We start from the raw sequence: 23163 nt of genomic DNA on the forward strand, positions 1-23163 counted from the left end.
TACTGCTTTTGAGTTTGAAGCTTTAAGGGGCTCTGTTTTTGGCACGTAACTACGCCGGGCCGTGTCGTCTATGTGAACTATTTTGAAGTGAATCTCTGTTGTGTCGTGGTAAAATCTTGACTTGGCATGTCCAAGTTTGTTACATGGGTCACAAGCAGAATGGGGCCACAAGCAGGAGCTGTTCTAGTGGCACCCGGACGGAATGTTGCCATTACACATGTTATTGGCAAACTTCATTTGCATTGTCAAGGGTATTTAGGGCACAAGGACTTTTACATCATGCCTTTGGAAGGGTGTGACGTCCTCCTAGGAATCCCTTGGTTCCACAAGAACAGTGCAGTGGTCGATTATAGGGCCAGGAAAGCGACTTTGAAGAATGAGAAGGGCCAAGAAATTGTCCTTGACGTAAAATTGAAGGGCAAGTCCGTCCCACTTGTATCGGCTTTGGCCATTTTAATGAATTCGAGTCTCTTTGTTTACTCGATCTTCTTGAAAGAACTGAATGATGAACAACTATCAAATATGTCAGAATTGGGAAAGGAACGACAAGAATTTTCGCACACAAAGGCTGATCGTTTCTCTGAAGGCCTACCAGGCGAGTTACCTCCACCTCGTCCTGAGGACCATACGACTGATTTGATTCCCAAAAGTACACCACCAAACCGGCCACCTAACTGAGTTAGCTGAGCCCAAAATGAAGAAATAATGAACCAAGTAAAAGAACTTCTAGAAAGGGTCTCATCCAACCTAGCACTTTACCTTTCTGCTCTCCGGTATTGCTAGTATTAAAGAAAGACGGATCTTGGAGGATGTGAATTGACTATAGAGCTCTCAACAAAATCACCATTAAGGACAGATTCCTATTCCAAGGATAGATTCCCTATTCCAAGGATCGATGATATTCTCGACAAACAACGGGGATGCTCTTGTTTATCAGAATTGATCTGAAGAGTGGATATCATCGGATCCGAATTGCTCAAGGGATGTTTACAAGACAACATTCCGGACAACCTTTGGTTTGTATGAATATTTGGTTATGCCTTTTGGACTTACGAATGCTCCAACAACATTCAATCGAATGATGGATAGGATTTTCAAAGAGTATCGATCTTTTGTGGGCACTTTCTTCGACGCTCTCAACATGGAGGACATTGACACCCTACGACCTAGACCAATGCTTGATCTCGCTATCATACACCTTGAGCCTCTACCCCCTGTTCCCCCACTCTTCCCGTGTATTGATGTGCTGATGTATATAATAATCTCTAGCCCTCATCTCCCCTACCCTGTTCACCATGTTTACTAACCCATCATGACATATGACGTTTTATGACATACCTAGCCTTTAGATTTCTGTTCTTTTCCTATTTTCATAGCTTTCCAGAGAGAGTATCAGATTCTATTAGGATGTAGCTTTTGATCTCATAGGTCATTTTGGCCTTTTGAAGACATTTAATATAACAGTTTATTTCTCTCTTTTATTTTGGCTCAAAAAGTGGTTGTATATGTGTATAAAAAGACCGCTAAGGATGCTCAAAAAGCCTTTAGCCCAAAGGATGTCCAAGACAAAACTAAAAAAAGAGGTGAAGTCAATGTGGTGGTATGCTAGGGCAGGTCAGGCTAAAGCAAGGGCAAAATGTCCAATGATAGAAACAGCCCGCAAATAGACAGTAAGAAGACCAGCAAGTGACTTTTTCTTTAGTGCTCGATTTGAACTTGCTTTTGTACCCCCGCAAGCTTTGAGCTCAGGATTCGAAACAAACCCGGTAAACAGTGACGAAATTCTCCCACAAGACTTGCATTCAATAGTTTAAGAAAAAGTAGCCTAACAGACTAACGTTTCTAAGGCTACACAAGCATATATAGATACCTGCTGGTTTCATCTAACACATAAACGCGTAGACTCTTCCTTTCCGCTGGCTTCCATTTCTCAAACTCATCGGGCCAATTGTGAAGAACATTGACTGGAGTTACGATCAACGCTGTCCTCAGTCCAAGATCTTTTCTTTTCAAAACAGTGTACAGGAATGCAATAACCTGCTTTACAAAAAAATCAAATCGAAAAAACCTTTCTGTAGCTTAAAATATGATGCTTCAAAATATATTAATCAGAAACTTTTTAGCAAATCTATGTATTACTATTGCACCTCTTCCTCTATGGAAAGCCTTAATTAGTAAAGAAACATTTTGCACACAAACAGCAGTACAGTGAGCACAACTTCATGCATGAAGAGCACTTATTTCACAGAGCTCCTGGCTTGAACAGAAAACCTGACTGTAGGCCCGCTTAATGTTTTGATTTGGTCGAAGAACACGAGGAACAAAACAAGCAAGTCCAATTTAGTCATTTTAACCATATCAAAGGACTGTTATAGAAGGCCGGAGCCCCAAGCATTTTTCCCAGTCGTGATTCCATGGATAGAATGTTGCTTCACTTTGAAGAAAAAAATGAGAAACATGAATCAGAGCTAAACAAATACCTGCAATGTCTTCCCAAGGCCCATACTGTGAGCCACTATACAACCGTTCCCTGGATCTCCTGCCTTAACTTTCTTGATGGACTCAATGCAGTTCTCCCACATAAACTGCACACCTTCTATCTGCATCCAGTCGTTTTTTTATTAACAAATAAGTCAGATAAAAATAAAGTTAAAAAACTCCTAAAAACCTTGAGGAAATTAACATCCACACCCTTTTGAGAAGTTTGAGAATCTAACCACCGTCAGCACACCAAGAACCCAGAAGATCTCTCCCTCTCCTTTTTGATCATGAGAATCTAATCACCATCAGCACGCAGCACACCACCAAACCAGAATATCTCACTCTCCTTCTTATCTACCCATGACTCCACGGCAGCCTCTGTAACTGCCAAGGCGGCCGGCATCCCCTCAGTACGTGTTCTGGTTTGGGACACCCACACTCTCCCAAAGGTCATCCTACTTCCTCAGGTGAGTGGGGGTTGGTTCCGACAGAGCGTGGAGTATTCGGGCTTCCCAAATCAGTGTTTCATTTGTCGACAAATGGGTCATCTTGCGAAGGCCTGTCCTCGGAGGAGACCCCGACCTACACCACAGGCCCAGCCCCAGCCTTCAAGGGCTGGCCAACAGCAGCAGACAGAGTCACAGAGTACGCAAGCAGAGCCACCCTCCGAGCCTGGGGCTCAAGCGGACGAGGGTTGGCAGTAGGTTCATGGTCGACGTCGACAGGGGCCACCGCGTCAGCCTGGCACTCAGAGTGGTCCCCAAGCTCCTGCCCAGGAGCAGTGGGTTCCCTCAGGGAACCGATTCGATCCTCTTCAACAGACGAGGTCCCTGCTCTAGCCTCCACCTCAGCCTCACCCTCGACAGCCCCTCCTCCCCCCGAGTTCCCCTCTTCTCTACCTCCCCCTCCACCTTCTCCCTCTGCCTCTCCATCTCACCCTCCTCCCTCTACCGCTCCCCCTCGCCCCTTTTCTCCCCCTTCTCCCTCGAGCCCCCCTGCTTCCACATCTCCTCCCGCTCCATCCTAGCAGCCGTCCCAGGGGGCAAGACCTTCCTTGACTGCTAGGAGATCTCTTGGCAGCGCTTTTGCCACGAGTCACTTGGCGAGAGAGGGACAGCCTTTCTTGCGACCCACCTCTTCTGGTGCACACGTCCCCCTTTGCAACAGTTCCTCGTGCTCTGACGAGCTTCGACATACGTCGTCCTTGGGATTTCTTTGCCTACAACTTTGCACGGTTTCTAGGCGACCCCTCATCAGACCTTGAGGCAGCTTGCTTCAGAGTGCATGTACTGTTCCTTGCAGCTAGGGGCAAAGAGGCCTTGGACTAGGCGATTGACTTTTCTTTTTCCCTGTGCAACAGTCTGCGTGGACTTGACTCAGTGTTGGAGTGGCTACAAGCACAGGCCCTAGAGTTCTCTCATCACATGGGAGACCTAGGGGTTACAAACTTGGTTCAGACTCGGTGGCTGTTGGCCAAGTTTTCTGTGACACCTCCAGACTCAGCAAGATGTACACACATTGTGGTTCACTTCTTTGCTGACACGTAGAGCCCGCCATGTTATGTACACATACACGAGGACTCCTAGACAAAGAAGGTTGCTTTGCGCACGGCTCATTCTACTTGGGCTTGGGCTAGACACTTTTTGCAATCACGCCTATCTCGAGGACGTTCGGATGCGGATTACTCCCCATCCAAGCCTGCCTCGAAGATAGCACGGTTAGCCGATGCTGCTGCATCAGTTCTCTCTTGCTCCCCATGAGGATCGTCTCATGGAACGTGTAGGGATTAGGTGGGCCCCAGTTTCAATGTCAGAGGGGCCGACTGCGTCGGGAGCTTCAACGATGCCTTGTGGGAGGCCAGGGCCCAGTGGATCACTATGCAAGTTCAGGGTTGCCTCGTGGGCTTCCTCAACATCTATGCGCCCAATGTGGCGAGTGCAAGTGTAGAGTTTTGGTCTCAGATTGTTCAGTCTCTTTCGCATTGGGGGTGACTTCAACATGTTGGAGGACCCCTCTGACAGGATTGGAGGTAGCCATACTACTGTGCATGGAGTTGAGTTGGCAGCTTGGGAGAGGTTTTGTATGACTCTGCGGGTTTCAGATGTGTGGCAGCATTCTAGCTTTGTGAGGCCCCCAGACAGCTTGGCCTTCTCTCGTTCGGACCGCGGAGTGGGAGGAGTGAATCTATCTCGGATAGATCGCTTCTACAGTATGACCACTTTTGTGGATTGGGTGGGACACTTTGCATTCTGGCTGAGACTTCCTTTTCTGACCATGCACGAGTGATCCTCACAGTGACAGATAGACAAAGGAGGGGGGGCACGATGCTACACATTCCTGAGAGGGTCTTGCTGGACTCTGCGCTCAGAGAGCGGGTGATGGCTCTTTGGACAGAGAGCTTAGACATGCAAGACTCTCTTGCTGACAGAGTGGCCGGCACTTGCTCAACTTAGTCGACTCTTTCTTCAGGAGTCTTCCGCCCATCTAGCTGCAGCGAGAGAGGAGGAGCAGCGTCTCCGGCGGGGCATTGCTTCCTTGCAAAGGATGCAGGAGCAGCATCCAGACAGTCCTTGGTTGGAGAAGCAGTTGCAGCAGGCTCACCAAGAGCTCGTCAGCACAGAGGAGAGGCGCCATGAGTTTGCTTTCCATCGACAGGCATCTCAGTGGATCCACGCGATTGACAGAGCGACAAGTGCTTTCTTTGAGACAGTGGGACCCCGGCATACGCATGCCAAGGTCAACCACTTGAGGAGGCCCGATGGGTCATTTCCTTCAGAGCCAGAGGACATGCGTGCAGTTGCTACTGACTTTTACCAAGACCTACTATCTACAGAGCCGCAATTAGAGTGTCACCATGCATGCAGAGAGCAGGTGTGGGCACAGATGCCTTGTCTTGTGACTGAGGAGATGCGCCAGAGGCTTGAGCTACCTCTTCATATAGAGGAGCTACACGGGGCCCCTAGAGCACTTCCACGGTAAAGGAGCTACACGGGGCCCCTAGAGCACTTCCCCGTGGTAGCTATCCAGGTGAGGATGGTTTGACTCCCAGCCTTTTCTTGGAGTACTGGGACTTGCTTGGCTCAGATCTCTGCAGCACTTTTCAGTACATCCTGCAGACAGGAGAGGTGCCTGACAACATGAGTGAGGACCTGATTTACCTCATTCCCAAGAAGGGTGGTTCCTTGGATGAGATTCGACAGTGGCGGCCATCACCATCCTCAACTTATCCTACAAAATTCTTACCAAGGCTCTGAGTTTGAGGATTCAGCCACTTCTAGAGAGCATTATACATGGGACACAAACAGGTCTTGTCAAGGAGCGTAGTATCCTTGACAACATCTTTACTTTTTTGAAGGCTTCTGCCCTCGTGCGTCTCTGTTATTTTGAGAAGGCCTACGATAGAGTTGATTGGGACTTCTTGGAGGGCACTCTACGTAGGATGGGCTTCTCAGATGCTTGGATCAGAGGTGTGTCAGCTTTGTACAGACGGGCACACAATTAGGTACTTTTGACAGGAGGTAGAGGAGATGTTTTCATGCTCACACGTTCGGTCAAACAGGGTTGCCTTCTTGCCCCCTTCCTCTTTCTGTTCTATGTTGAGGCGATGAGCAGGTTTTTGGTTTCACAACAGGTTGGTTTACGTGGCTTAGCGCTCCCTATTCGGGGAGATGAGCTACTGGATGCTGAGTTTGCAGACGACTCGGCCTTGTACTTGGATGGCCAAGAGGCCAACTTTCACAGTTGTGAGCAGGCTCTTGAGACCTTTTGTTGTGCATCAGGCGCACTGATCAACTCGAGAAAGACAGTGGCTTTCTCGGTTGGTAGTGCTCCTACGTCTGATTGGCTGCCAGGTGAGGGTTTCAGATGCATTTCCTCAAGGACCGTTGTTCGATACTTGGGCTGTCAAGTTGGCTTGGACTTGTCTCTTGAGTAGCAGATTGCATTCCTCCTACTGTCCATCAGGAGGAAGTTGTTACATTGGAGCTCCGCACGACTTTCTCTGGCAGGCAGAGTTGTAGTGGCCAACCAGGTGTTGTTGGCTACTATATGGTACATCACTTCTTGTTGGATCTTTTTGAGTTCTTGTATCAGCCAGGTAGAGAGGCTAATCAGGAACTTCCTTTGGTCATGGCGTGAAACTCAAATAGCCCGGGCCAAAGTGGCATGGGAGGTCATCATTCTTCCTTGTCTCATGGAGGGTTCGGGATCATAGACCCAGCACAACATAGTAGAACCCTTCTAAGCAAGTTTGTCCTCAAAGGACTTCTTCCAAGGGAGCAGCCCCGGAAGGAGTTTTTGCTTCAACGGCTTAGTATTAGAGTGCCTCAGGCTGCTGGAGGCCCCGGGAGACCTTCAACCAGATGGATTTTCACAAAGATGTGTAGAGTTGGCTTGAGCAGGAGACTGGAGGACCGCTTCACTATGAGGCTGCTCCGATCCTGGGAGCAGCTGCGGAGAGGCCTGGAGCAAGCCTCAACCTACTTGCACGGGCGAGCGCCTAAGACAGCCCCTTCTTTGAAACCCCATGGTTCGCACTCAGAGAGACCACTTGGTTGGTAGTAGGCCTCATGTTTCTTGGGGTCCCATGGCACAGGGTCCAGCACGCACTTTAGGTGACTGGCTACACTTCTCAGGCTTATCAGAAAAGTTTCAGGGCATCCAGCTACAGGGCATGAGAGGGGTGCAGGTGCATGTGTCAGGACATCACAGAGGCAGTACCAGCTAAGTGGCTCACACCTCTTGAGTCAGCAACGCCTAGATGGATGGGGGCCTTCATGCGACTAGAGGTTCTCATCTCAGTTCGGGCTTGCTCAGAGATTGTATCTTCCCTGTTTTTCGAGCTACAAGGTGAGGGACGCTTACACCGAGTTTCAGTAGAGGCCCCACAGGTGGCAAAGTGCTGTTTTCAGAGGATCCGAGTTGTGGGCCTCTGCGGGAGAACTTGTGTCATAGATCCCGACCCAACAGCTCTTGGGACTGGCCAATGGAGGTTGTGGGCTTGGGAGAGTTGTCCACTGGAATGAGTGCAGTGGGATCCTGGAGAGTGGTTTTGGAGGGACCCTTTCTCCTCATCACACCATCCAGGTGTCCCTTTCTTTCAGTACATTGTTCAACTTGGACATCACATACTGGTAGCACTGAGAGAGCCTCGTCCTGCTACAACACCTCATTGGCAGGAGGAGGTCTCACAGCTGAGTTCTTGTCAGCCTTTTGGGAGAGGTTGTGGGACTCCAGACAGGCGAGGCGAGTCACTTTGTTCCAATGGCTAGTTGCACATCGAGCTATAGCAGTTGGGAGCTGGCTAATACATAGTGGTCTCTCAGCAGCATGCGCAGCTTGTGACCATCTTATGGAGAGTCAACGCCGCTGTCTTTGGGACTGTCCTTTGGCACAGCAGGTTTGGCTTCGTGTTCTTCGGCTGATGCCAGCTCTTTCCACTGCTCGGCAGTACACTTGGGGGGCAGCTGCTTGGTCCATTCTCATGGGCCCGGCACTTCAGTTTGAGCTATCCTTCACCAGCAGGATGATAGTGATGCAGGAGGGTCAACCTACACTCCAGCCTGCTACAGAGCTTACTCCACAGGAGTGGTGCAGTGAGAGAGGAGTGTTGGGAGCTCATTTGCGGCCTGACACTATGGTTCATCTGGCGGGCCCGCTGCTTCCACATCTTCGAGGTTCGCCCTGTACCACCAGCAAAGACATTTCGGGATCTTTGGCTAGAGCTGATCCATACTCTCAGAGGACAGTTCAAGAGACTCCAGGGCAGCTCCAACCGCATGCGGGAGAGTAGAGAGGCTTTCCTTCGACTTTGGCGCCCTAGGCCTTTCTTCACCATGGTCCAAGGTGTACTACCGTCCACTTGTGTGGCTTTTCCCTCCTCCTATCTCTTGATTTAGCCTCATTGTACATATGCTGTTTTTTTTCATTGGGACAGTCTCCCCCTCATGATTGTTGTAGCCCTCTCTTGTAGAGGTGGTTGCAGCCCTATGGGCAGTTTCATTAACTAATAGAAGGATCTTTTTCTTGGAAAAAAAAATAAGTATGTTTCTAACTGTACAAATTGGCCATCTCAATGAAAGACCTTATACTACTAGTTTCAAGAAACAATTGTGAACAGTTGATGATGCCGCATGCCATGTCCAAGTACGGAATTAGTCACAATGGTAAAATGTTCCACAGTTTCAAGAGGTGACCCATCACTGTGTAGCGCAGATAGTGTGTCGTGCTCTCTACAGTGGGTGCTCCTCAGTGCAATGTGCGTGACAATCTCACTCAAAACTGACTGGAAACAGGAAACGATAGACAACCACGCTCAAAGACACAACAGCAACAGCAACAGTAGACCACACAAATGACTCGACTATCTCAAAGCACTGATACAGACTCTGGCATGGCAGCACACTCAGCTCCAGCCCAAGACTCTCAGATACAATCGGGGTGTCGAGGCTCAGATGTGCAGGGAGAGTGAAGAAGTGTTGTGTGTCTAGACTCTATATTCCAGACGACAACGTTGGACCATATATCCAGAAGATGATCCACCAACGGCCCATAAATGTTAGCCACCTAAGCCAATCTCCAAAGTGAGTGGTGGTGGTGACCTGGCCACGATGTCCACTAGACCACCGTCCGTATCCTGCCACGTGTCACTGCCCAGCCCAAAGAGTCCATCGAGTGTGAACCAAACTGAACCAACTGTACTAACTGAGTGTCCTGTGAAAGTGACACTATAGCCTGAGACCGCTCACCGTCTCGGTGAGAGGAAATACTGAAAAACTAGGAAATAAAACCAGTAGCTACCGCATAGTACATCTTTTTTGAAGCAGGTGCTAGGCCCAACCATGCAAGAAATGATTGCTGCTAGCAAGAGAATTCAACACTTGGAGGAGGAGGTTTCTCTACTCGAACACAGGATGGCGGATTCTTATGCAAAGATGATGACAGTTCAGGGGTGAATTGGGAGGGAAAGAGGGGGACGAATTGGGAGGGGGCTGAATTGGGAAGGGACTAATTGGGCAGAGGGGCAATTGGGGTTGGGAAGGGAGAATTTGGGAGAGGGCTGAATTGGGAAGGGACTAATTGGGCAGAGGGCCAATTGGGGTTGGGAGGGGCGAATTTGGGAGAGGGCTAAATTGGGAAGGGACTAATTGGGCAAAGGGCCAATTGGGGTTGGGAGGGGCGAATTTGGAAGGGAAAGAGGGGAATGAATTGGGAGGGTGGGTCGAATTTGGGAGGGGGTTGAATTGGGAAGGGACTAATTGGGCAGAGGGCCATTTGGGTTGGGAGGGGGAATTTGGGAGAGGGCTGGATTGGGAGGGAAAGAGGGGGACGAATTGGGAGGGGGATGAATTGGGAAGGGACTAATTGGGCAGAGGGCCAATTGGGATGGGAGGGGCGCATTTGGGAAGGCTGAATTGGGAGGGGGCTGAATTGGGAAGGGACTAATTGGGTGGGGCTGAATTGGAAGGGACTAATTGGGCAGAGGGCTGAATTGGGAAGGACTAATTGGACTGAGGGCCGAATTGGGAGGGACTAATTGGGAGGGGGCTGAATTGGGAAGGGACTAATTGGGCAGAGGGCCAATTGGATGGGAGAGGGCTGAATTGGGAGGCGACTAATTGGGAGGGGCTGAATTGGGAAGGGACTAATTGGGAGGGGGCTGATTTGGTGAAAAGGCCGAATAGGAAGAGGGAGTAGGTGGATGAATTGGGAGGGGGGGCGAGTTGGGGAGGGGGAAAAGGGGGACGAATTGGGGGGGGGAGGGAGTAGTTTGGGGAGGGAAGGGGCGAGTTTGGAAGTGTTATGCGAGTTGGGGAGGGGAAGGGGCACGAGTTTGGGGAGGGTAGGGTAGGGTAGGGAGGGGAGGGCGAGGGGAAGGGGAGGGGGTGGACTAGGACGAGGGGGAGGGGGAGGGGGAGGATAGGGCGAGGGCGAAGGGTGATGGGGGGAGGGTTAGGGCGAGGGCGAGGGCGAGGGAGAGGGGGAAGATAGGGCGAGGGCGAGGGGCTATACTAGGGCGAGTGCGAGGGGAGGGTAGGGCGAGGGAGGGAGGTTGAGGGCTAGGGGGAGAGGAAGGGTAGATAGGGGCAAATAAAGAGCACTCAGCTATAGCTATAATGAGCATCACATGCAAGACAGCTATCATGATCTTGGAATTCATCCTGCAGGACGGGCTCTCTGAAGGAAGTTTGCTAGACGACGCAGAGAAGAGCTTTGTTCTGGTCGGGGAAGCAGACACCACAGAGGTTGAGGTTGATGTTTGAGGGGTGGTGAACTCCTGTAGTGGAGATTTCTTCTCGCTTATATACTTTTTCATAGGCTTTTCAAATTCAACGGCTTTCATCGAGAGGGCTTTCATCAAGAGGGCTTTCATCGAGAGTGCATCATGAGTATCTTCTGTGACCTTCAACACTTTAGCTAGCACATTAGGTTTAGTGACTATGCATCTTCAGGCCAAGAGTGAATAGAGACTCCATAACAAGGCATAGATTTGGTAGCCTCCAACCACTCGAGCAGATCATCATCTGACCCTTCAGGTCTAGTAGGTTGTTCTTGTTCAGGTTTGGTTTCCATTGACAAAGAAACTTGTTGCACCACGGGATCCATACCACCTTCTAAGAGAATGGGTTGCATCGACGAGCCAGAAGTATGTATCCAAAACCACATTGCGTCGTTCCCCCAATCATGAAGTGCTTTAGTGTGTCGCAGCCATGGTCTTCCAATGAGCACACGAAATCCGCCCTCAACTTGGGGAAGACGAACCACAACAAAATCCAAGTTAAAAGTAAAGTCTTGTACCTGCAGAGGCACAATTTCCACTATGCCCACTGGGTAGACTGTCCGCTGGTCGGCCAATGTAGCTGTGAAGGGAGCAGGGCGAGTAGGCTGTAGACCTAGAGCTAACATAGTGAACTCGGGCATCAGGTTGATGCCAGATCCACCATCCACTATCACTCCTGAGAATTGCCAACCTAAAACGGACACTGTAAGGCGAGGGCTTCTATAATCAGTAAGTGGAGCAGCGGGATTAGATATCATATAGGACTCTGATGGTCGCACTGGGAGGTGCCCGCCAATAGGACCTGCATCAGGACAAAGTGACTGAATAACAGCAAGGGTGTCACTTCTAAAATTTTCATCTAGCCGCAACATGTCATAAAGGGACACTTGTTGGAAAGTGTTCTTCAAGACTGTCTCTGTTGTAAGCTTCTCTTTTTCTACCTATTGTTCCTTTGGTATCTTGATCTTCTACAGATCGGAAACTGCTTCCAAGAAAGCTTCATCAATATCGGAGAGCAAAGATTTGGATTCTTTCATGGCACTGGGGGATGGCTTGTTAACACTAGAATGGTAACCTAACACGACATAAAAGTGTCCTTTCAGGGTTTTGGGAAAAATTTCCAAAACCATAGTAGATCCACTCATTTTGAAAAATCCTTTCATGAGCTTATAGTTCAATAACTACTACATATGGAAAAAATGAGAAACTTGTAATTTTTCTCATCCCTTGGTCACTACAAGCCTCCAAAGTTGATGGACCATTGCATTTTGCCCAAAACAACAATTTCTTACGGTTGATTGCATATAAATAAGAGTGGAGATTTTTGTAGGACATGAGATAAAATGCCCCATTAACTTCAATGGGTTGGTGACCAAAACATATGGTTGCTTTTACCTCACTACTTTTTTTTTGGGCAAAAAAATAGGTACAAAAAAGTTGCATTTTTGCCATTCTGCGGACCTATCATCAAAGTTTCTATAGTCACGCTCAATATAGATACTATATACATGTTTTCTTAGTTCCCTTTGGGCCTCTAGATTCAAAAGGAGCCATGGAGCATGTCAAAAGGATAATGGATCTCTTACAATTGGAACCTTGGGGGCAATGATAAAGTGCTAAATACAGCAAACATGAAAAAACTGTGTTTAGCATTATGACCTCTATAAACCCATAGAAACTACTCAATATCTAGCCAAGTTTGTAGTCTATGATTAGATATGGTCACTACCTACAAAATACACACAATTGGCCTAAAAAACTAACAATATTGAGAAAGTTATACTTGCTACTCTAAAATGTATCGTATTCTTCAGCAATCAAAAAACTCAACCATCATCATATACAATGCTATATAGCATATTAGGTCCCCCAAAACTCAAGGAAGATTAGCTTTATGTTATACATTACACTTACACAATCAAAATTGAATTTGGATATCAAGAAAGCCACCAAAAAAATCATAAAAGTATTAATTTTGGCCAAAAAACAGGATTATGCAATTCTTGTAAATTGGTCATAACTTTCAATTTTAACACTTAGCTCTCCCTACAAGCATCAAAACATGTTGAGAACTATGAAGTCCTAACCTCTAGCCATCTTAACCTCACAAACATGAAGTTTAGAGTGGTATAGTTGCCAAAAATTGAAAAAAAGCCAAAAATAGGACCCGTTTTTTCACACAGTTTAGGTTCAAAAATGTTGTGCAAGAGTAAGGTTAATGGTGAGATCGATACTCAAAAAAAAATGCTAAGTTTTTTTCAGCTCATAAGGCAACTTTGTGGATATATAGCACCTAGAAATTCATTTTCATACTCTTCAAATAATTCAAGCAAAATGGTCACTTAACAGGACACAAAAGTGTCCAAGGACATAAAAGTGTCCTGTTACCATTCTAGTGTTAACAGCTGCAGGCAGGGTATTCATTGGTGTGAGAATGTGTGGGGGAGTTGAACTTGATGGAATGCTAAGACCGAGAGCGGCTCTCTGGGCCCAGGTGAGGATGCCCGATGGCTCCTCTTCCAACTGCGGCGGCTTATTTTGAGGGGTAACCACGTAGGTAGAAGGGGACGGCTGAGAAACAGTGCTAACTGCTATCAAATTCAGCTTGGGAAAGGCAAACTCAGTCTGGCTTTGACTTGGGTTTGAAGCCGTAGATGCACGAATTTTAGGGCAATCCTTACTCTAGTGATCCTTCATATCAGGGCAATGACGGCAGGGAGGAGACCCTTCGGGCAGAGGGCATTTGCTTTGGTAATGACCATATTCCCCGCATCTGTAGCACAAAATGGGCCGATTCACTGGACGAGTCGAAGGACAAGGTGGTCCTTGCTCCATGCAGTTGGAGGTGGAGGCATAGAAGCTGTGAGGTGGTGAGGGAGCATGGGTATGATAAAAGCTCTGAGAGGGAAAAGTGCTCTGCATACCTTGCATAGGAGGGGATGTCAGCAAAGGTGGCATATGGTGTAGATGGCCACAGGGAGAAACCATGTTGGATGCAAGTGGTGGCCCTTGCTGAACAGAAGGACCAAGACTTTGTTGTATTTGTCGCAATCCCTTGAGGTAGTAACAATCCTTGTCCTCATGTCCAGATTTTTCACAGAAGTGGCAGTAAACCCGAAGGGGGCATTCTTATGGAGGGTGCCCTGGAGAGCGGCATGAGCTACACCAAACCGTAGCCTTAGTCTCTTGCTGACACTTGACACTTGAGCTCATGATGTAGAGGCTTCTCTTGACTAAGAGAGAAGGACCTCTCCTCTTGAAGAGCTCGCTGTAACTTTAGGGCTTCCAGTTCCCTGCGTAAAGAAGTTAAAGGATCAGAAGGACTTTCCAAAAACACAGAGGGGGTTGGTGAACAGCTTCCTAGCCCCCTCTATCCTCGTAGCAGCTGCGCTGAACTCTTCTAGAGTGGCGTCCGGTCGGAGACTCTCTCGTAGTTTTTGCTGAGAACTTTTGGGGAGCACCTTCTCTACCCACTTCTTAACCATAAATTCACCTGGTTGCTCGGGAAGCTTGGCAACCAGAGACTTGGTTTTCGTCATAAGTTCTGCAAAAGTCTCCTCTGGCTGGAGCACCATGTTGGCTAACTCATCCAACACCTTCTCCTGGTAGTCACCGGACCTGAAAGCTGCACAGAACTGTTGACTTAAGACTACCCAGGTTGCAAAATGGTTCTCTGCAAACTGGCTGTACCATTTGTCTGCTAAGCCATCCAAGGTGGATGGAAAGAGTACCAAATAAGCATCTTCCCTGTTAAGACCACGACCCCTACAAAGAGATACAAACCTCCTTGCATGGTCGTCAGCATCTTCTGAAGAGAGACCTTTGAATGTAGGGAACTTGATGTTTACCTTAGCCAAAACGCTAGCCAATGGCTCCATGGCCCCTTGCTAAACCTGTTGCTCTGTAGCCTGCTATAGCAGAATAGGAGAGAGCTTCACTGGAGAAGGTGATCTGGAAGATGTGGAACCGGAGGGAGGAATGGGTGATGCCGTATGTGGAGGTATGGGTGATGAGGTTGATGGACTTCTAACAGGTTCCAAGGGTCGTCTTCTGTTGTAGTACTTCAGAGGACTCAGGAGTACGCTTTGACGCTCGACTGACCGCCTTGTATGGGTCATGCAGCGACCACCAAACCAACCAAGCTTTGGGCAAGAAAACCTTGAACTGGCTGAAGATTGGTCTAGACTCTACTAGACTAGGTAGGTGACTAGACCGGGCTGGACCAAGGACGAGGAAGACTAGACCAGGGTCGAGGAGGTCTAGACCAGAGACGAGGGCAAGTTGGACCAGGGACGAGGAGGGCAGGTTGGACCAGGGCGAGAGACTACTAGGGCCAAAGAGGACTAGACCAATTGGACCAGGCGAGAGGAGAACAGTGCAAGGCCAGGTCAATGAAGCTAGGCAAAGTAGGCGAAGCTGGATAGACCCAACTAGCTTCAAGATTTTGCACCTCACAGAGTGAGATTTCAGTTGAGGTCCCACCGTGATCGCCAAAATGAGAGCACCTCTAGCGCAGATAGTGTGTCGTGCTCTCTACAGTGGGTGCTCCTCAGTGCAATGTGCATGACAATCTCACTCAAAACAGACTGGAAACAGGAAACAATAGACAACCACGCTCACAGACACAACAGCAACAGCAACAGCAACAGCAACAGTAAACCACACAAATGACTCGACTATCTCAAAGCACTGATACAGACTCTGGCGTGGCAGCACACTCAGCTCCAGCCCAGGACTCTCAGGTACAATCGGGGTGTCAAGGCTCAGATGTGCAGGGAGAGTGAAGAAGTGTTGTGTGTCTAGACTCTATATTCCAGACGACGACGTAGGACCATATATCCAGAAGATGATCCACCAGCGGCCCATAAATGTTAGCCACCTAAGCCAATCTCCAAAGTGAGTGGTGGTGGTGACCTGGCCACGATGTCCACTAGACCACCGTCCGTATCCTGCCACGTGTCACTGCCCAGCCCAGAGAGTCCGTCCAGTGTGAACCAGACTGAACCAACTGTACTAACTGAGTGTCCTGTGAAAGTGACACTGTAGCCTGCTACACACTGAAGGCTCACCTTTGAATCAAATGGCACAAGATGCAGAAACCAGTCAGGAAACCACAGACCAGCTCCATTGGTTTAGGAGGATTTCTATTCAGCTGGGCCCAGCGTAACGTGGTCATCCACATCCGTAGTTATACCATAAGTGACTCTTTTTTGGAGCAATTATAGAGTTCAAGTCGCCTTCTCTACACACACACACACACACACACAGACACACATGGAATGTATATTACATTCAAGATACTTAATTTGCCCGAACAATTAAGGGAGTAACTGTTACGTTGTTGAATCTCATTCATTCTGCAGAATGATTGGGGGCATGTAAGTTTACTTCCTTAACCTGTCCATCATAAGCTAGGAAAGCCCTTGGATTATCGATGATGGTCAATGAATCCACTTGAGTTTTTGTTTTCATGAAACAGCTAAACATTATCAATGTTACAAACCCAATCACAATCTATGAATAGCTCTTGCATTGAATGCCACAAGTTAAAGGGGGTGTTGTCAAAACAAGGTGCACAATTGCATGTGAGCAGAAAGTGTGATTGTATTTATGTTTGTCGTAGCTCTGTTGCTTAAATTTAGATGGTAATCTCCAGCAGCCTCTCTAGTAGCCCTATCTTTCTAGGGCAAAATGGCTAGAGTTTAACAATTTTCACATGGCATGCAAGGGTAAAATCCTGACTGGAAGCCTGTTAACTTGACAATGCGGTCCGTGAACTAGTATATAGCTTGAGATTGTGAAGGATAAAGAATAAAATCTTAAAATATCTCTAGAACTGAACACCTGATACTCTGCATGAAAATATGCATCTCAAGAAAATTGAGTTCTCACTTTCAAAAACATTGATTTGCTAGACAAAACTGGCAAACTCAAGAGGATATGTGCAGCAAGAGATTTCTATTTTCTTCTTCTCATATAGTGGAAAATGTGAGACTTGCCTGATGAGGCTTCAAGAACTTTGCAAGGCCCGTGGGAATCAAAACTTCTTCTTCGTCAGCATCTCTTGCGATATTTATGGCACATTTCTCAGATATAGAGCTTGTCAACATTGAGCCACTTCCAATAATGCTGGCATTTTCTCGTAGCCTATCAAGACGCTCCTTGCGCTCCTGATTTATCCATAACAAAAGCACATGAGAACATCAGCCAAAAGCATTTGACCTGAAGATTCAAATGTATACCAAGTGAAGCAACCAACATTATTTTGAAAAGTAGTTTAGCAAGGAGATCATAACTATCAGGATTGTCATTTGACTTCCCTTTACAACATCAAAGAGTATGGTGGATCATAAAATTTTAAAAAAAACTCCAGCAGTTCAAAAAAATAGCACTTCTTCGGTATGAGGAATTTTGCACTACAAAAAGAGCTATTGACCAACGAGCCAGGAATTGTGTGCTACAAAGAAGATAGTAACATAATCAACCATGAAATCTGGTGTACTACCTTGACCAAGGCCAATATACACTTCGCTCTCTTGACAGAGCACTGACTCTTTACAGCCAGGCTTTAATATGGTTAAGGACTTTCACCACAGACAAATACAGAATAGGCTCAATTTCCCAAAGCTTGGCTATGGAAACTAAGAATTTCTCTGTATTGTTTCTAAGAAAGCCATACACCATGATGTTTGCCTGCTGCTAGCTATTTTTGAAGCTACACCACTAACGTCTACCCCCATTTTAATCAGACACTCAGCTGTCCACCTATTGTCATAGGCCGATTGTTACTTCAAACCAAAGTATCTAATACTTGTATAAAGAACCTAGACCTCTCCATTAAGCACATGATACATTATTCGCAGCACATATTTGAAAACATAGAGAGTGACTATTGGTGTCAATGTGGCATGCAGCAGACAATAAAGCCCATACATCAGTTATCGCACAAATCATAAGCGCTTCAAACTTAGGCACACATCTCTTGATAGAATGGGGAGAAACGCTTGTAATTAATGCACTAACTAATCCATAACAAGTCCATTATCTGCTGCATGAGAGTATTGGTGTCAGAACTTTGGCTAACCAGTTGCTCCCAACCCACAGAACAGATACTCAAGTAACAGTAATACAAACATCTCCGATGTATTGAATGTGTGCTCTCAGTACATCTCCAAAGGGATACTCCTTTGAGCTCATAGATTGTCAATTGGTATAGACCCACAAAACAGGAAAGTATCAAGAAACCTGCACAAAATATGTCCACATTGTAGAGAAAACCTGTAGAAGATAATGCTTTCAAGCATATATTTCAATCCATTTTCCCATCGATATGAACACAATCCAAAGACAATAACAAGCACAAGCAGGTCTCAGTCCAGAAAGACTGTCTGCCAGAAACTCAAGATGAACCTAGGATCACGAACACTCCAAATATCCATTGGCAAACCATGCAACAGTTTCATAAATTGGTTAGCAAACTTATGACTCACTGCAGTAAATTTAGTAGAAACAGGCTGCTTGATTCTTGATGACCTTGATTTTATTATTGCTCTGACTAATTCGGAGCAATCTAATCACATAGTTATCTTGACCAAAAGGTTGCTTAAAGTGCTCCCCAGTTATGAAATATTTTCTTCCACCTTTCAATGCTTTGCGGTGGACTACATATTTATCCATTTGAATCTATCTTGCAATATCTTTTAAGAATAGACCAAGAACCATCATTGGTGAGAGAGAACATTCCATTCCATATCTACCACCTATTACCAATATAGTAAGAAATACGAACATAGGTTTCCAAGGTAATCACTCAACTCTTAAGAAAAACGTTAAGTAACATTTACTCTCTGACTCTAATTGTCCTCCTCCACAATATATGTGCACCTTTCTTGACCATCTCGGTCTCTATAAAAGGCTTCATCTGTTTTATTCAAGTGATACTGCCCTATACAGGTTCAAGTCTTCCCATTTGTGTCGTAACTATTTTACCGATATCTACCAAAATACAAGACCTCTATGGGTTCAGAAACCTTGCATGTGTTAGTTCAACAAAAAATAGGCTTTGCTTCAAAAATCATACAGAAACACCAAAAAACTTGTGTTGAACTACCTTTTCAAGCCTTTGTTTTATTTTAGTAGACTCTTCAAGTTCGTCATCCTCCAAAATGCGGCGAAGTCGTTTGCGTCTTTTTTCATGCTCCCTGTACAATATCGGGAAAAAAAAGGATTGCAGTTCTTAATATATAAATAGACTACCATGAACGATTTTAAGCTGATTTCATTTCAGTTTTCTACATCAATGTCACTAAATTTCACTTACAAAACTCTTCACAAAATGCATGTTAGAGTCCTCCCTTAACACAATTAAGTTTTGATGCTACAAATTTACATCTATGAATTTCAAGTATGAAATATAACATCGGCAAGCTCTATGAGATCCCCAAATGACTATGGCAGCATTCACTTAGGGGGGTTTTTTGGGACACAAAAAGGAGGCTGTATTTCTCTTACTTGACAACGCCCTCATGATGCTCAAATGGTGCCAACCTCTGAGGGGCAAGTACAACTGTAGTACAAACTTCAAAGCTGGTCCATGGGGGAAGAACTGCAGAAAAGTGATACAAACTAGCAACAAGGGCAAGAGAAAAACTGTCAAAAAGGCCAAGGAAAAAAACCTCTCCTAAGGAGAATAAAAAGTGCCCCAACCATCTATAAAAGAGAAAGGCAAACTCTAAAAGATAGGCACCTCAGAAAGTAGTGCCTATACTCAATGATCTTCAAAGGCAGGAATGACAACTCAAGGCCAGCAGTAGGTGACAGTGGTAACAGCTGTCCTGAAGGAACAACAATCCATAATCTGGGCAGAAGGCTCCAACCAGCATCTGCTACCACCTACAATCTTATACTGACACACACTGGCACATGTACACTCAGGCAATTGACAGCTGGCGTGCATAAGGTTTCAGCAACATCTAGCGGTTCATGATGGGCAGAATCGAAGTTTCACCTCTTCAGCAACTGATACATGCAACCTGCTGTGTCTGCTGCAAGTCCAAGGTCTATTGCGTACCAGCCTGCTCTCAACCCTGCTTGCTTTAACCCTCAAATGCTCTCCAGCCTAGACCCGCATCATCTGCAGCCTGACCTTCACATGGAACCGACCCCCCCCCCCCCCCCCCCCCCCCCCCCCCAATACACACACACACACACACACACACACACACACATGCACACTCATACTTTCTTTTCAGTAGATCTTGATTGAATTTAGAAGTGGCAAACCTCAAAGCGAGGAAAACCCACAGTAAATAAGAGGTACAAAAGAAGAAGCACCAGAAGGCTCCGAAAACTAGAAATGATCGAAGTAAATCCTATAGGCTTCAAGAAAGATGTCTCCCACATCATGAGCAAAGTGTAAAGCTTGTCCAAGCAAAAATTTGAAATAGGGAAAAGGGTCAATTTCCAGGGCATGAACATTTGAGAGTTACGTTGTTCCAATTGGTCCACACAACCCAAAATCTGGCCCAACTGAAATGGCGGTTAGAGGACTCCAAAATTCCTGAACAGTCTCTGAAGATTTCGGTGGGGAAACAAAGGCGTAGAGTAGAGGACACTTGTCTGATGACAGTTCGAGAGCAGCGGCAATCCCAAAGAAAATGCACTACAGTGTCATCTGCCCCATGACATCGGACACAACGAGAGGCTGATGCATGGATTGTGTCTCATGCAAATCAGCTGTGGTCATCTCGGAGTCTCAGTTGTGGTAGCAAAGAACGTTGTCTCGCATTTGGAAGAATCGTCTACCTCTCAAAGAGCGCATTTGCTTACGGCGATGCATGGTGGGTGCCGGTGCTCTATCGGTTGGTACTTTGTTGCATGTGCGGCGCAGCAAAGCATAAATTGACCCAGCCGATATGCAGTCCAACCTAGTATGGGTGAGATTCCAATCCGAAAGCCGGGAATCCACAAGTCATGGAGGCACTAGGGAAACATCAACAAGCAACTTCTGAATTTGCTGCCAGAAATGTTGATAATGAGCACCCAACTCATAGCGAAGAGCGGCAGTTTGAAAGGAGAGAACCTGCCCCAAGTCATCCACCACCTAATCAACCTGGCATACCCCTTTTTGCGAAAGAAAGTATGCTTGTCGAGGAGAGCGCTGAACCAAAGTGAGATAGAATGCTCTACTGCAGTGAATGCTCTCCAAAAGTTACCTTGAGGGAACTGGCGACCATGCCAGGACAAATACGAGATAACAGCCTTCCAATCAGCAAGAAGGGACAAAGTCAAAGGACATCCCAGAATATGGCCATCAAGCTGCCCAAAGATGACATCCCAAGACAATGGGTACCAGTGACCAAAAGAAGACGTGACAATACCACCGCATCAATGTGAAACCATGAGCGTCCAAGGTTGTTGTTCCCCCAAAACAGGTAGGAGTATATCTTTCCTGGCTAGTACATGTCGACTTGGATCCAAAATATTAATCACTCCCAATCGCTTAGGTGTGCATAACTTGTCCATAGATAAAAACCGCAACCCCTTCTCGTGGGAAGATGTGCACCAAAAATGCTTGTAACAAACTTGGATACCCCAAGTCTAGAACCTGTCGCAACACGAGAGAGAGAGAGAGAGAGAGAGAGAGAGAGAGAGAGAGAGAGAGAATATAACTTGAAAGACTTCACAAATTTAAGTCACAGTTCAATTTAGTCGACACAGCCCGGCATAGTTCCGAGGCAAGAGGGATTGGCCCCTTTCAGTATTTCTTTTTGTATTAATAGTTGAGCAACTATCGTGGGTCTCCTCTGCTCAGCAACTCGTGAGCACGGAATGAGCCAGAGAGAGCCAGGGGTCTTATTTAAAGGCCATTGGCCATGGAAAAGCAGTTACACAAAAGCTTCAAGCTCAAAAGCACATGGCCTTCCAAAAGCTGGCTGCCAGTGCAAATTACGAAAAACCGTATGGACTTCCACGTCAACAACTCAACGCGTCTTACGGAAATTTGTACAGTCAACAGCGCAAACCTCAGAAATCCGTACAACAGTTTGCCAGGATCTTTTAAATTCTCGAGTGTCCATTTGGAGGCCCCATCGACAAGGTGCCTATAACAACCTTATCAATAGCCCTTTGTCCGTTTAGGCATGCCACGTCGTCAGTTTGTGACATACCCCCTCTTGAAAGAATGGTAATCGCCCTCAATTACGCCTGCAAAACAAACAGAGGCCATACACCAGTTCAGTAGACACCGACTCTAAGTACCGACGCACTCAGACAACACAGATCTAGCACTTGCACAAAGACGACACAGTCAATACACATTCACATCAAATCGATCACATAAAAATTGATTCCAAATCTAAGACCATGATTCCTGGCAACGTATTTAGCAATCGCATCTAGATCCATCCCGTACCTCACTGATGTCGGATTAGCTAATTCTTATTGCGATCATGTCTATAGATTCTCAAGACCAAAATGTTGCAGTCATTTTGTCTTTCATTCTTGCACTTCAAACAAATCACATGAGAGAGTACACCATCAATCAGGTTCAAGTTCGGGAATTCCCATTTTCCATAATCATTAAGTCATACAACAAAATACTATCAACACAAGAGTATCCTTGAAATCCAAAGGGAAATCTGCGACTCTATTCCATCCAGGTAATCTGTGACGAAGAAGCGGAGTGATCCCCTCTTGTGCAGTCCCGTCTGCACCAGATTCAACCCTGCTGATCCGCGGGATCTTTTGGACTAGACACAGCTAATCCAAAAGCCTCAAGGTAAAGATCCAAATCTGAGAAGTATCTGCTAGGTCCTCCTTCCCCATCCACTTTGCATCCAATGCCGGATAGTTCTTAAATTTCACTAAGAACCGCCCAATCACTTTACCTTTTCAGTTTTCTTTCCTTATGTGCCTGAATCTGTTCTGGAACAAGTATCTCCTCACTCTCTTCCACTTTGGGTTTCTTCTCACTCTCTTCCACTTTGGGTTGCTCATCAGGCTCCCCATCAACTGGCACATCACCCTTCACACTAAATTGGTAGCAGGACACTTTTATGTCCTTGAACACTTTTGTGTCTTGTTAAGTGACCAATTTGCTTGAATTATTTGAAGAGTATGAAAGTGAATTTCTAGGTGCTATATATCCACAAAGTTGCCTTATGACCTGAAAAAAACTTGACATTTTTTTTGGAATATTGATCTCACCATTAACTTTACTCTTGCACAACATTTTTTAACCTAAACTATGTAAAAAAATAGGTCCTGTTTTTTGTCTTTTTTCAATTTTTTGCAGATATACCACTCTAAAGTTCATATTTGTGAGCTTTAGATTGCTAGAGAATAAGTCTTCATAGTTCTCAACATGTTTCGACGCTTCTATGGAGAACTAAGTGTTAAAATTG

At 46.3% G+C, this 23163-nt stretch overlaps 1 protein-coding gene across 8 annotated transcripts in view; it reads right to left on the minus strand.

Annotated features, from left to right (window-relative positions):
• Positions 1-23163, minus strand: part of ATRX (P-loop containing nucleoside triphosphate hydrolases superfamily protein) — a 172871-nt gene that overhangs the window by 90720 nt on the left and 58988 nt on the right. For all 8 annotated transcript variants that reach the window (XR_015188194.1, XR_015188195.1, XM_086512848.1 and 5 more), the window contains 4 exons: positions 18870-18960; positions 16759-16929; positions 2481-2600; positions 1871-2037 (listed from right to left, as the gene is read on the minus strand). Coding sequence is in view for 6 of the 8 variants with exons in the window: in XM_086512848.1 (XP_086368974.1) it covers positions 1871-2037; positions 2481-2600; positions 16759-16929; positions 18870-18960 (549 nt within the window). In the remaining 2 variants the exon portion in view is untranslated. The remainder of the gene's footprint in view (positions 1-1870; positions 2038-2480; positions 2601-16758; positions 16930-18869; positions 18961-23163) is intronic.

This window comes from Adiantum capillus-veneris, chromosome 5 (genome assembly GCF_014529385.1).
Source record: "Adiantum capillus-veneris isolate H3 chromosome 5, ASM1452938v2, whole genome shotgun sequence".
Lineage (NCBI taxonomy): Eukaryota > Viridiplantae > Streptophyta > Polypodiopsida > Polypodiales > Pteridaceae > Adiantum > Adiantum capillus-veneris.